Consider the following 15,848-nt stretch of genomic DNA (forward strand, 5'->3'; position numbering starts at 1 on the left):
AACGAAGTCTAAGTGAATAAAATCTACTGACGTTGTATTTCAGTTACTTTTGACGAACTCCACTAACTTATCCATTGCTTTATCTAAAATAAAATGAAGGTATTTTTCTTTTTCTCTGACAATGTATTATTTCTCAATATTCAATATATATATATATATATATATTGTGATGGCAAATTGAGGATTTGGCAATATTTAATCGCTATAATTAATCACTTTCCTGATGATAAATTTACAATCTGGCAATATTAATTTGAGTTACCTCCTCATCACAAATTAGAGATCTCCCAAAATTTAATTCATCGTTGTTATGGTGATACGTTTTCAACAATTCTGTTCGGATTTATTGAAAATATTGTTGATATACAGACTCATTTTAAAAAAGAATAAATAAATAAACAATACGTCTTTTCTATTTAGTTGTCATTATTTCATAATGATCAAAATTAAACGATGATAGGAAAGTGAAATAAAATGAGGAAATAAACAACACTAAATATTATAATTTTGCTCCTCCTTGTTTTTACAGCTTGCACATGCTACTTAATATAATTATGCATTTATAATATTAATGATTGATTATCAATATTGTGTAAATAAAATTTATAATCTTGATATAAGGGGTGAATTTTCTTTTTTAGTTTCTTTATATATTTAAAATTTCCAAAAATAAAAAATAAAAAATAAAAAAAGTTGAATTTAAAAAGGGTAGTTTTGGAAATTAAAAAGAGTTTCCTCACAAAATACATACACCTACACAACAGCCGTTTCTTGAATTCTCATCATTACGACTGCGACTGCGTAATAATACTCTCAAACGCTAAAACCTCAAACATCTCTCTCCTTTTCGCTTCTTCCTCTGCAAACAACGATAGGTCAGTCAGTCTATGATCATTACACGGACGTATGTGTGTTTCTGCGCTTTTTTTTGCATGCATAAGAACCCGCCCTCCTCCCTTCTTTCAGTGTCTGTACATTATATTTATGTGTTTGCTGAATCTGTGCATTTAATGTTTTCTTCTCTTGTTTTTTCCCATTGACAGGCGGGTTTCATGGTTTTCGGGTTTCAGTACTAGCCAATGGCGGGAGACAACAGCAACAACAACACTGTTCCTCTGATGAGGACGGCTGCGGAACCTCGGGTTTTGCCGGTTTCTGAGGGGGTGGAGGTGGCGGGTGGCTTAGAGGAGAAGCTGAACTATGTTGAAGGAGATGATGGTCATGGAGGAGAGGCGGTGGGGGCAAGCAGCGGAGGGGGTGAGTTGACTGGCAAGAGAAAGAGAGGGCGGCCGAGAAAACAACCAGCAGTGGAGGAATTCATGGTGGTTCCGGAATCTTCAGCCTCTCCTCAAAAGCGGGGGAGAGGGCGCCCGAAAGGGTCAGGCAAATGGCAAACCTTGGCTGCTTCTTTAGGTAACTTGCTGCAATGAATTGATTATTTTGATTCGATGTCATAAAGTATTGATCTTGAAATATTTTGTATATGCATGGATGCGTGTATTTGATTCTTTCTTGTTAGATACTTTTTGTAGGAAACCTGTTGTGTGTTCTGTCTTGTTTTTCTATCCTCATATTCGATTGATCATGTTCCTTGATATGAAGTCATTTGGATATCATGGGCAGTGCCAATGATAAATTTGCAAAAGTTTGGAGTGGTTAATAGCTTTATCAATTAATTTTTGTAAAGGGATCCAAGTTGTTCTATCCATGTTTTTAGTTCAGGCACCTCTAGCATATGCAATGTGCATTTAAACTTCTTGTGGCTGAATTATTTTTCATGGAGTGCAATGAGTTTATCTTTGTCAACTTTTTGCAATGATAATGCAGAGAAATTTCTACAGAGGGTCTAGATCTCTAGGATTAACGTTTCCACAAGATCAAAATTTTGAGTCTTTTTAGCTTCTGTTGGGAAAGAAGTGAGTGATTTGATGTCTCAAAGCAGCCAAAAATTTCTGAAATACAGCGCTGAGCTCAAGAGAACGCTGTGTTTATTGCTGAAGAGATCTTAGACTTTATCACCGAATCCCTGTTTCCTGTTGTGGAGAGGAAAACTGTGTTTATCCTAAGAGTGAGAGAATTTTCTTTCTTTCCTTGGATTACTTGTGGAAGAGATTTTGTCCGCTTTGATGTAGGCACCTTCTATAATTGCATGGGAAGAAAGCATAATATATTAGTAAATATTCATCTTTTGTCTATATTATATAACTAAGCTTTCGTGTGATAAGATCAAGAGAAGAACAGGATAGTGCACCAGTTAGTTGTATTGAATGAAGACTAGGAAATGATTATATTTTCCTCAGTTAATTTGCATTAATGTACCTATATTTTCCCCGGGATGTTCTGTGGTTCTGTCACATTGTGGAAGTATGGGATCAATATTTCACTTGAAATTTCCCAGACTTTGATTCAGGTGCTGTTCTACTTAAGATGAAAAGGAATCATTTGTGGTTTCTAATTATCTTCATACACTGTTTCCTCTTCAGCCTTTTACCATTTTTCAGCTTCTACTTCAACTTCATATTGACTTAGAGTATATATTCTTTGCAGCACAATTTGTAGTGTCTGATGGTTGATTGCGCTAGATTATTGGAATGGATATTCATCTGAAACAAAATAGAACAAGGATAGTCATTAGTTCAATTATTTGGACATAGTTAATAATGGACAAACACATTCAACAAATGGCATCACAAGGACATTCTAGATTGCAACTTCTTATTTCTCTTTGGAAGGACTTTACCATCTTTAGGAATTTGATCCTTCTAAACTATGTCTTTTAAAGGTGAAACGGCGGCGGAGTCAGCTGGAAGCAACTTCACTCCTCACACAATTGCAATTCAACCAGGGGAGGTAACATTTGAAACAGCCATTTCAACTGTTTGTGTTTCTACACTTGACATATTTTCCAACATATGTTGTTATGATTAAGTTCTGTTCTTGTTTCCTTGCAGAATATTGTTCAAACAATCTGTTCATTTTCTCAAAGGGCTTCTGAATCAATTTGCATTCTTTCAGCTTCTGGTACAGTCTCCAGTGCAGAAATTCTCCGACCTGGTTCATGTGGTGGCATTCTTAGATACGAGGCATGATCTCTAGGCTAATCCTAATTATATCTTCTTTAGTTTATATTAAGGTTAATTACATTAACCTTTCCTCAGATTTGTTTGATATACAGACACCCTTTTTTGGTAAACTCAATTGTAGATTCTATAATCCATGCATAGCGTGTTCTACAAATTGAGTTGGTGAGTTCCTTGTTTGTTGTCTAGAGCAATATCCAATACTTTCCACGCAGTTCCTTCCTATACTCCTAATGCTTTTTCTGATTAGGTTCTGGTCCCGAACATCTTCTGTGTTCCATTTCCTTGGCAGGATGCTCGGTAAACAAATTAGATGCTCCTTTAGACCAGCCTTGTTCAGTTTTTGGAACCAAAAGAACTTCATTGACCATTGAGAAATCATTTACTTGATTTATCATGAGAGGTTGAATTTACACAAAATCACATATATCATCTTCTGTTGGCAAATAATGAATTGATTTCAACGTTCAACACAAACACTTCACACCGGTCTATGGGATTGAATGCTATTGCTTCCATTTCTTTATTTTATTTTTCCTTTCTTAGATTCAGTGTAAGCTTCCTACCCATATCTGAATACTTGACCCAGGCAGAACGCCCCTGAGAATATAGCTATCCAGTTCCTTGTGATTCAATAGGGTTTTTAAGGAGAGAAATAAAAGAAAACTATGTTAATATTTTGATTGTAAGGAAAGAGTCTAGTTTTTGAAGAACTGAAAGTAGTCTATTATCTTCTTTATAACATCTATATCATGACAAAGAGATGGATCATTAAAAAGTATAAGTTAGTATTTGTTTCTCCATGTAAATGCCACTTCCGTAACCCATGAATACTGCTGTGCTAGTGTGAGATCTGACTACAGATTAAGGGTTTTCCAGTAACTCCTATATCTCTTGTTATCCTCCTTCCACAGGGCCGCTTTGAGATTGTATCTCTAACTGGATCACATTCAAACAATGCAGCCGGCGGTGGTCAAGGCAAAATTTGTCTTTTAAGTGTTCAACTGGCTAATCCTGATGGTGGCCTTTTTGGTGGTGCTGTAGCAGGTTCACTAATTGCAGGAGGGCCAACTCAAGTAAGCTCAAACTTTCATCTTGTGCAGAAATTGGCTTGTTGATATCTATTTCAATACATGGACAAATGTCTGCACTTCGTTTCCTTGGCCCATAATTAATTGCTATCTGGAGAACTTTGAGTTCTACAAAGCTTTTATCATCCCTTGTAACATCAGTTGAGGAGTTATTATCCATTTTCAATTATTTTTTCTACTAGAGAAAAGATTATACAACTGGACTTAAAGACAAAGCGGAACAGTTCTGATTTTCTTTGTTTTTTACCCTTCCAGATGCATCATCTGTTAATCTATTTGCCTATGAATCTGTCTTGAACGAACGTTTTACTTCCAGGTTCTCAGTTATATGTTCAAAGGGCAATTGAGCAATAATTTTGTGCTGTTTTCTGTTGGATAAATATGTTTGAAATGCATTTTCCCTTCCGTTTCCAGTATGGGATACAAGTAAATTATACTACTCTGTTTTCCAGCTTGTCATTGCTACATTTAGGCAGAAGTTCAGGGAGCAGCCGAAGGTGCAGTATCACATCGAACCTTCAAAGCCTAATCAAGCTGCAGTTGCAGTACCATTGCAGACAGCAGACGACATCCCAGATTCCGAAATGAATGGTCTATCTCTATCAACAGCTCCTCCCGTCCCAGCTCCACCCATTGATGGAATGGATAAAGGCATGAATGGCCCTGATGTTAACCATGCTTCCTCTCAGCCATTTGATTGGAACTCCTTGCAATCGTCTGTGCACATGTCACAACATGTATTACCGTCTGATGTTAATACAGGAGCTGCTGATTAGGACAACCACCTCCTTTTTTCTCCTCACCTAAATGGAAAACCACCTACAACACATTTCTTGTTCATGTTTGAACTCAACGGCTTCTTCAGTTGGCAGTGTTGAAAGTCTCACCAGTAATATATGTCTTTATTCAAACATCTATATTCTGATCTCAATTTTTGCAAATCATTCTTGTGTCTATGAACTTAATCATGAGACAGGATCTAGTTTAACTACATCTTGGGTGATCATATGTTGGCAAATAAACGGTACGTCTTGGCATCAAGACTGATCTGTCTTACAGCTGCAACTGCTGCTATAACTCCCAACACTGAGAAAACCACAGCTATCATGGTATTTAACCAAAAAATGAGACCCCTCTTTGATGGTTTGAATGTCAAGTTGAAGAAAATAAAAGGGAGTACGAAGTCAAGTGGCATGAAACCAAAAGCTCCGATCACTGCATTGATGTCCCCGAAAAACGGGAGCATCGCTGCGATTGTGGTTGCTATGATGACGGAGAGTGATCGTGATATCACTCTTGGGACTACGTTGCGCGTGGAGAACTCCCCGCTCTTGGGGTCTCCAAATGTTCGTTCAAGAACTTCGTTTGTGGGTTGCAGGTAGACCTGTAGAAAACAATACCGATACAGAAAATTAGCTAGAGATTTCAAACGTAGATGCCTCCACCTAATGCCTACTTAGGGATGTCAACGAGTCAGGCTTGGATTGAATTTTTATTTTCAGATCACATCTTTTATTGCTTTTAGTATATAAGCTCCCACTACGGGCACAAAAATCACGTCATTTATTTTATTTAATTTTTTTTTATATACACGACATGCCTAAAGCAATAGAATATACAACAGAATTTGTATAAAAAATTCAATTCCATAATTTATCAACTCATGCGTGTTATGTGAGTGCATGTGTGTGTGTACGTGTTTTGAAAAGCAATACTTACCACAGCAACAGCTGATAGCTGGAGAATGGTGAAGACATTGGTCATCAGAACGAACCATTTGGGCACCAAAGGTTCGCCGTCACCCAAGAAGTTGGAGAGGACGAGGCCGTCGGCTTCATTGCCAAACGCCCAATACCCAGAAATGGCTACGCTGAAGAAGGTAGCCGTTACCACCGCGTAGCAAATGCAAAGCCCCTTCAACATCTTGCCCTTAACCGGTGGGGCCAGTGTCGCCTACAACCTCAACATAAACAAAACATAATATTCGAGACAAAATATTATGTGATAATTAAAATGTCACGATATAATTTGTTAATATGAATTTTGTATAAGTATTCACCATACATTTATAGCAGTATAAATATGTTACTAATTATTTATAATGACAACTTTATGCATAATTTTATTTTTTCACCAACTATATTGCACAGGAACAACTTTTATAATTAATTAATATCATTACTTAACTTGTTATTATTAATATTATTTTTTATGTAGTAAAAGGAAATTTAAAAAGAAAAAGTAGTAATTACCTGTATTTCTGGAATAATCCCATTACCAAAAGTAGTGGCAATAATGGCCAATGCATTGAAAGAACCAAATATTCGAGTTTGGTTATCACTGTTGAGAGAATAATCCTTTCTTGGTCCCTTGGATGAACTTCCTGAAAATTTTCGGACAATATTACCAAATCATTAATGTCATAATCTATAAATTAAGGTTTCAAGGGGTTCAACTTCAACTTCTTCTTTTTTTATTTCACATTTCCCTTTTGTTTTCTAACATTCTCAACTCTTACAACAATTAAACTTGCAACCCTTTGGCATAAAATAGAAAATATTACAAATACTCGCTCATATAAAATCATACGTTAATTTAGGAAATAATTACCAATATATATATATAGATTGTAATAAAAAAGGGATAATTATATTTATATTCCCTGGTCTATAATCTATTTATACAATTATCGTTTTCTTTTAAAAAGTTACATATACATTTATCAAAAACGCCAGCGTCATTTTTTAAAAAATTATGTATACACTCCCTAAAAATATTAACAACATTATACAAAATACCCATATTTTTTAACTATCAGAAATAATTTTTATAATTACATATAAGATTAAAAATAATTTGTATAAATAGAATATAAAGGATTACCAATGTAGATGGAGGCAGCAGTGGCGCAGGAGCTGTAGGCAAGACATAGGAGTAAGGAAACCAAGTTGATGTGCCTCAAAGAGTGAAAAGATGGGATTTGAGCTAAAATCAGCATTAGCCCACCAAATATTATTACAAACTCGTACAGCTTCATATTCCCCTTTGGACTTGACACTAAGTATATTGCCTGCACACATGAATATGCTTGATTAGATTCACGCTTTTTCTTATGTTATATTTAATTATATAATATTTGGTTTTTTTTATACAATTATAAAGACGTTCCGTAAAAGGGTATCGATGGAATTTTATTAGGTGGTCTTATTATAAACTTTTTGCAATTACAATTGCAGCCTCAGTGGATATAATTTTAATTAGAGAGATTTATTAATTTTGAGAATTAATTGAAGGAATAATTAATGGATATTAGTATTTTTTTTCTCCTATAAATCATATATATGCTATTATTATTGTTTAACCAAATAATTAAATATATTATTATTTTTTAATTTATAAAGCATAGAAATTAATTATAAATTGACCTTCATGCACTGCCCTCCCAGAAGAGTAGAGCCAACTACTGCACCGTAGCACACCAGGAATTGAATGGGCCCCACGTAATATGCACCCCACTTTGCTCCTACATGCCAAAACATTAATTAAATATTAATTACTTTATCATGAACGTGGTCTCGTCCCATATTGAAGATGAAACTAATTCTATTCAAAATACGAGAGAAAAAGTTAAACTTCTCCTAATAATAAGATTATGAAATTGGGAACCATACACATCGACAAGAACTTGTCTTAAAATCCAATTTGCTTGTCACTGACCAAACGATTTATTAGTAAAAAAGATTTACTCAAATCCCATCACGTATAAATTTTATTTTCTCAAGGTTGATATATATTGCCTTTATTAAAAATAAAGCATGCAATGATTGAAAGTCATTATGTCACGTTATTATTTAAAAGAAAGATCATCTTAAAAGAATCTGGTTATAAAACAAAATGTTATCGTGTAATTTTTCAAAAACAAAATTAACCATAATAAATTTCGTTTACAATAATAGTAAATATTAAAGGATAAATGACACGAGACATTTCACGTTGTAAACCATTGTTGATTCATATATATATATATATATATATATATTGGATTAAAAAATGTAGTAATGTATATTGGTAAAGTATATTAATCTACAAGGGTAAAAATGTAATTTAACATATATGAGGCATATATTAAATAAATGCAACTCACTACACAATATAACTTCCAACTCTACTATAAATACCAAAAATATTATTTTTTTAACTCAACTACTATTCATTGATAGTGACCCACTCTTACTAAAAGACTCCCTCGAAAATCGTATTTTCACCTGATGAGTTATCGTGTGGAGGGTAAAATTTTCAGCTTCATGTAAAACCCTCGACTACATAATGTAGTTTTTAGCTAGATTTATGACTACAGGCCATGATAAATTCTAGAGATCAACTATCAACACAATTTTTATATCATTAAAAAAATTGTCATATATAATTATTTTATGCCATTAAAACACAATAAAATTTATAATAATTAAATTCCTCGTAATTGTATTTTTTGTGTCAGATTTCAACCATCTAAACAAACAGGTCCTTAGAGTAAAGCAACTTGAGGAAAGTGATGTTTTTTTTTTAAAGTAAAACTGATGAAGTATTATTAATATTGTTTAATATGTCAATTGCAATCTTCAATATTAAATATTTATATTTAATAACAATAGATAACTATAATAATTATTAATATAAAAAAACTATTTAATTAATACTTACTATTAAAATAAATATTTTACAGGTTGGTGGAATGCGACAGTAGAAGAAAGTGATGGTTTGAATGATATGAGTAGGCTCCAAACTGGTCTTAATTAGTTAGAGCCTAATTGTGGGCAGGCCACTTGAAAACCAATTTACTCACGACTCTACCTATATATCGTGCACGACTCTTACTGTTTTTGGAATAAAATCGAAAATTATCTGATTAATCCTGTCTAATATAGGGATCACATGATCAGTACTCAAAAAATGATTTAAATATCCGTAATTATACCACAAGAGGTGTTGGATTTGCGTATTAAGCATTGGGCTTGTGCCCACCCACACTCCATCAGACCTAAACCTCAGTGCTTACAACTATAAAATCAAAATTGCATCAAGATCGTTGTGGGGCACTATGTTTTCTCACATTCATACATGTAAATCATGGTCAACTTTAGCACACTCCACCACAACTTTTTTAATAGAAAAAAAGATTGGTACCTAGAATATGAGTGGCCATGTCTCGAAATCTGAGGAAGCGATAACCCAATTGAGCATGGTGTTCCAGCACCAGAGACAGCAAATTGTATGAGTAGAACGTCACCACTGCACCCATAACCAGGCTTACAACTCCAGCCGTCCATCCCAGTGATGCAAATGCAAATGGCAGACTCAACAGTGCTGGAGCTACGATGGATGTTGTCAAGTGATACCCACAGTGCATCCATGACCCTACACAAATATCAACCATATATATACATAACTCATACACCTATATACTCAAATTTAAACTTGAAACAGAGGGAGGTTCTCAACTGTATAACTCTCTCTCTCTCTCTATATATATATATATATATATATATGTGTGTGTGTGTTTGTGTGTTTCATTGACTGACCTCTGGATTTGAGAACGAATTGTGCACCGGCGTCTAGTTCTTTGTGGAGGTCGGCGGCGGCCGCAGTCGGAGGAGCTTTAGCGTCGTCTCCGCCGTTTAACTCCGTGGAACTTGGTCGACCATTTCCCATGGAGCCCTAGTCTGTGGAGGGTGGGGGCCTGTTGTTTATGTGATGTGAAAGATATGCACACATCCATGCCCACACCCACACCTATATATATATATACTGTGTGTGTTGTTTATATGTTAATTGCTTTCAACTTAGAAAAAAGAAAAGTAATGGTGAAAAATATGTTTTGAGTGCAGGTCAATCCTATCTTTGATAAATAAACACTCTTGGGTAAATGTTTCGCCTAATTTCTTTGACTTATACTGACAATTTAAATTATATTTGTTTTGGGGGGGTTTAAGAGTATTTGGTATTTTTGACTAATCCTATTTCTTCATAGCAAAATTAAAATCCCATGAGAAACTTACCAATCCAATTACAAAATCCTTACTTACCTAATTACGTTTATTACAAATGTGGTATACCCTTTTTTTTTTTTTTTTAAATGTAAGTTTCATTAATAAAATAAGTACAGTATAACAGTGCTAAACTGGTGGTTTCTCCCTCGACAGGTTAAGGGATACGCCATAATTTATATAACGCACATGAATTAACAGAACGAGATAAATTAACAATGATAATCCTTTGTCTAATATCTTCCACAATATGGTGTCTATGATGCTCAGTGGTTGCTCCGTATGTTCAAAGCGTCTCAAATTTCATTTCCTCCAAATGTGGTAAATACAAGCAGCAACGACGATAAGCTAAGTTAATGATATATTTTCATCTCCATTTTCTTGCAACCCACTTAACGTCCCGTGACCACTTTCTATTAAGCCATTCAAATCGACAATCAGCTGAATCGTTGTCAGGCGCATTCGTTCTGTAGCGGATCTTTTACAAGATCAATTCGGATTGTCTCTGGTTCGTTTATCTTCTGGCATAACGACATCGAAAGAATAGATCAGTATGTGTCTCTATTGCGCTATCATCACATAAAATACAGGTGTCGAGGTATGATACCCATGGTTTATCAGCTGTGGATAGTTTTCTTAAAATCGTAAACCATAGAATGAAATTATGCCTGAGAATCTTCAGAATATGTTGGTATACTTACTATACAATAAATGGCATTATGTTGAGTAATTAAGTACAATACACGCCTCATCAAATATAAATTTAATCTAATTCTAACTGAATTTTCGAAATGGAAAAAAATATATGAGCCAACCCACAAATCCCACATATTTTCTTTTTTCAGTCCCAAACTTCAATATTCACAAGGCTAAAATATTAATGATAGTTAAAACCACGATAAATATTTTAATTATAATAATTATTAATTAATTTGAATTCGTGATCAAGCTAAATTTTCAAGTTGTTTGGTAGTCTATTATTAAGTAACATTGTATTGCAGGAGTAGTGTGTCATATGTGGCTCCAATATTTACACAAAATAAATTTCTTAAAAATTAAATAATAAATTGATTTCAATGTAATAAAAAATAATATAATAAATTCAAATAAAATGAGATAAATATTTGTATTTTGATTATAATCAAATTTATAATTAAAAATTATTTATAAAACATGCATAAATCGTGGAATGATCTAATTTTTTATTAATTAAAGAAAAAAAGTGCAAATCTTTAGCCTTAGGCATCTTCCGACGTGCCTTCCGTTATTTCATATCATATTAATCTTAATTATTTTCAAATATTATAAAATTTTAAATTATATTTATTTGTAGAGCGATCTGACAAAGTTTGAAAAAAATGAGTTTGAAGATACGAATTTATAAGAAATGTATTGGGAAATGTGATGTGTGTTTGGATTTAATATTACATAGTTTGAAAAGACTATTATGTTATAGAAATTCAGCTAAAAATCTGTTAAAAATATATGTAAAAAGAATTCTGTATTTCCTCTTATCGTTTATTTTTACTTAACGGTGTTATTTTTTTTAAAATTCTCATTATATTTTTATATAATATAAATTATTGTTATTATAATGACCATTGAATCTTCTATTTTTACATCAAAACCATATGATATAATCAATTTTTAATAGTCATTAATCTTCACAATAAAAATAGATGGTCCAGATTTCATCATCTATCTTAAAAATATATTTACATTTATATATGCATATATATATATATATATCTACAATTATGTATAATATAGAAAAGCATAATAATTATATATACAAATATGTATATACATAGACGCCGGTGGAGGGCCCCAGCTCCACCTTGCCGTCACCTCACCCGTCTGGGCAACGACGACATCGCCGCCCAGACCTAAGCTGGCGACGGGCATCGTCGCCTAGGACGTCACCGCCCAGATCTGGATGGCGACATCGTGCCCTGATCTAGGTGCCGAAATGTTGCTGCCTAGACGTAGCGGAGAAGGTATGCGGCTTGGAGTGGTGTTGCGAAAAGGTGGAAGGCGCAAGACAGTGAGGAAAGAGAGAGAGAAGGGGTGGCGATGCGAAAGGAGGGGTGTGGAAAGGGGGGAGGCGGCGCAAGGTACAGGCGGAGGCGGCGGACGGAAAGCAGAGGCGGAGGACGCTGGCACTTGGACAAGATAATGCATTTTTTTTCTTTTTCTTTATTTTTATTGTGTTGCATTATTTTATTTTGTAAATTTTAATAAAATTAATTTTATTGTGTGTTGTTTTGGTTTTGATATAATTATATTAAAAACTAAAATTATTTACTTGAACATAATTTAAAATGTTTTGTTTTAATATAATTATATTAAAAAACTAAAATTATTTACTGTAATATAATTTAAAATATATCTAACACAAAATTAAATTAAATAATATAATTTAATTTGATGTATAATATGCATAAGAATTTAATTTTGATATAATAATGTTTTTTTGTATATAATTATTGATGAATATTAATTATTAGTATTTTATATTTTTTCTTGCAAAATAGCAAAAGAAAGATAAAAAATTAATTAAAAAGTAAAGAGAGGATAAAGAAAAAGATAGAGGCAATTTTGTCCATTCAAAGTGATCAAACGCTGAAAATAGGTCAAAATGTTATCCCACTCTTATTTTTGGCGTGTGTAATGAACTCTTTTTTTTTTTTTTTTTTAACGGAAAGGATTTTTTACAGGGTTTATAATTATATGAATTTTTTTAACTATTTAATTAACACAGATAAGTTTTTAACATTTTTCTATAACACATGGGGTATTATCCAAATTTCCCAAAAAAAATGGACAATATTTGGAATGAAAATACATAAACACTTCTCATTAATGTAAGAGATAATTACATTTTTCTCCCTTGAAGTTTAAAGTAATTATATGTAATGGTTTGAAAAATCACATCTAACACTCGTAAAATTTGCTTTTGTCTAATAAATAAATTTTCAGTTGGTCAAAATTTACTAAATTTAACAAAAAAATTGAATGAAAATTAATTTTTATCCTCAATCGAGTTGTATTGACTTATTGCAAGTTAGACGATTTTTTTCGGACTAACCTATCCTTATAATGGTGGAAATATAACTTCTCGCACGCATTAACGCGTAAAGACGTATAAGGGTAATTTAGTTATAAAAAAATTATTTGACATGCAATAAGTCAGTAATAAGTCAATCAGAATAAATACATTTTTAAAAATTTTTTTTTTGTTAATATTAGCAAATTTGGTGAATTTTAATTAATAATTCGACTTATTTATTAGATGTAGACAAACTTTAAAAATGGTAAATATAATTTTCTAAATTATAAAAAAATTATATATAATTACATAAAATTTTATGAGAGGGGAGCATAATTATATCCCTTTAAAAAAATTAAAAAAAGTTAGATTGGTCTAATTTTATTTAAAAAAACTGACAGAGAAGGAATCAAGTACAGTCCAGAAACCAACAGAGGTCGGTCACTATGATACAAAAACCCCTAACAATTAACTGTACAGTGGGAGAGCCACTTGACCACACAGCTCCCCATCACCGTCTTTTGAGCTGGAAATTTACATTTGATTTTTCTCTTTTTCTAATTAAGAAAATTATAAGAGGTTTTATTTATAATTCCTCCCAATATTCAATATGCAAATATTCTTGACCTTAGTAGGTAACCACAGTTGACCAAATCCAAGTCAATGGACATCATTCCACTAAAGCCTGATTTGTGCTTATAGATTTTTAATCAAGTGCTTCATGGCTTCAAACATGCAATCATAAAGATCGGAAATCACGAACAAGTTTGAGATCACGAGTTTGAGTTTCATTAGATGTGTAAGTATTTGTCTCATTTTATATGAATTTTATTGACGTATTGATTGAATTAATAATTGTTTAGTTGTTCGATTTATTAAAATATTAATGTAATTATATAATTATTTTTTTTTTAAAAAAAAATCCAACGAAAACGATAACCTCTTGCACCTAATAAATATACGTACATTCTTTATCATTAAGGATGTATTCCAATTGATAAATTTAAAATTATGGATTTCAAATCTCTAAAAATAAATCTTTTATTGATTTGTTTGGCTAATTCTAAAAATGAAGAATTTCAGATCCGAACCGTTCTAATTTTGAACTAAAATTTATTTAAATATTGATGATTTTTAATTTTTTTTGATATAGAGTCGTCTAAAATATATTTTTTTAAATTCTTCAAATTTATCGAATTAATAGAAGCTAAAAGAGACTTTTTGGCCAGAAAAAGAAAATGAGAGCTGAAGATTGGAGACTGACACTTAGATTGACCAAAATAATTATTTTATTACATATGATTTGTAAGTGTAACATCAATAACACAAAGTAAATTTTATACATAAATGTAATACAAATTTTATACTAGCTAGAGATGATCACATTGCAGTTTTGGTTTTTCTAAAACTACTTTCCAATTTAATTATCATTGTGAATATTATAAAATAGTTAAATTGTGACTTTCAAAATCAATATCAAAGTACGATTTTAAGCGATTTTCAACAGTTTTTATATTTATAACAAAAAAATAAAATATTGAAACTAACAAAAAATAAGAATATATATAATTACAAACTTTATCATTGACAAAAAGTAGTAGAATATCAAAATAATAAAAAATATAACCAATTTCAGAATAATTCAAATTAAGTACACAATAGTTCAAGAAAAGATACAACTAAACATTCTTTACAAAATATTGAACGCCAAATTCCAACTAAAAGGCTTAAAATTGTATAGAACTCAAATGGATTTTGCAATGGGGATATTTAATACTACACGGACTTTGGGCTTTTATAATTTAAATGCAAAATTCTTCTAAATAATTAATTAATTTTATCAAATTATTTTATATACAATTTAAAAAATTGATTATATACTTATAGTTTTGTTCAATTTTTTACGGTTTCTTTTACCTCTAAATAAAAATTGAGTGCAATGCAGTTTTATTTTAAATTTAAAATTATGATTTGAAAGATAAATCATACAAAATAGTTTTTGAGCGATTTTAATTTTTTTTTTATGTCCCAACACATCGATGAGGCGTGTGTATACTTTAATTTTTTAATTGACCAAAGTTTGATTAATAAATAATATGGGTATGGATAATCTATAATTTGAAATTTTTTCGTGGTTTGATTGAATCAAGTTAATATTAAAATAAATATATTATATTTGTCTTATAATTAATTATTTTTAAAAAATAAATATATTATACTTACGTGATTGGTTGAAATTACCGAGTGATTGGTTGAAATTACCGAATGGAATTTGGACTAAAATTTCCATTCTCTGTTTCATAACAATCCCACCAATAATTCTCTCTCCTGCATTATATCGCAATGCAAAACAACAGAGAACAGAGTGCAGAAAAACTGAGAGGATCTCCAACTTTCTGCGCAGCCCTCACTCCCTTCAGAATTCCCACCCACATTTCGTTGTTCTCTAGTTCAGTTTCTTCGCTTCTGATCTACCCAGGGACAACAAGAAAACGAAGATGCAACCGATCAATTCTGTCTTTAAGGAAGCAATGGCCGGAATTTCGAAGAAGGCTCTAGCAGCGGAGTGGCTGCTGGGAACGCC

The 15,848-nt window shown here is 32.2% G+C and overlaps 3 protein-coding genes across 3 annotated transcripts in view; 2 read left to right on the forward strand and 1 right to left on the reverse strand.

The window, feature by feature from the left end:
• Positions 800 to 5,281, forward strand: LOC105170783 (AT-hook motif nuclear-localized protein 9-like). Its single transcript, XM_011091695.2, has 6 exons — positions 800 to 875; positions 1,044 to 1,413; positions 2,783 to 2,850; positions 2,952 to 3,083; positions 3,995 to 4,156; positions 4,624 to 5,281. Exons 2-6 carry the CDS (start codon positions 1,080 to 1,082, stop codon positions 4,945 to 4,947), a joined length of 1,020 nt encoding a protein of 339 aa, XP_011089997.1. The 5' UTR covers positions 800 to 875; positions 1,044 to 1,079; the 3' UTR covers positions 4,948 to 5,281.
• On the reverse strand, positions 5,055 to 10,081 carry LOC105170782 (GABA transporter 1). The gene is made up of 7 exons (XM_011091694.2): positions 9,751 to 10,081; positions 9,356 to 9,586; positions 7,597 to 7,694; positions 7,055 to 7,241; positions 6,424 to 6,554; positions 5,891 to 6,124; positions 5,055 to 5,555 (listed from the first exon to the last, which is right to left on the reverse strand). The coding sequence occupies exons 1-7, from the start codon at positions 9,878 to 9,880 to the stop codon at positions 5,175 to 5,177; spliced, it is 1,392 nt and encodes a 463-aa protein (XP_011089996.1). The 5' UTR covers positions 9,881 to 10,081; the 3' UTR covers positions 5,055 to 5,174.
• LOC105170784 (glucomannan 4-beta-mannosyltransferase 2) overlaps positions 15,492 to 15,848 on the forward strand; it is a gene marked incomplete in the record, with an annotated part of 5,799 nt that continues 5,442 nt past the window's right edge. Inside the window, 1 exon segment of the mRNA XM_011091696.2 lies at positions 15,492 to 15,848.

The sequence above is a fragment of the Sesamum indicum genome, linkage group LG9 (assembly GCF_000512975.1).
Source record: "Sesamum indicum cultivar Zhongzhi No. 13 linkage group LG9, S_indicum_v1.0, whole genome shotgun sequence".
Classification (NCBI taxonomy): Eukaryota; Viridiplantae; Streptophyta; class Magnoliopsida; order Lamiales; family Pedaliaceae; genus Sesamum; species Sesamum indicum.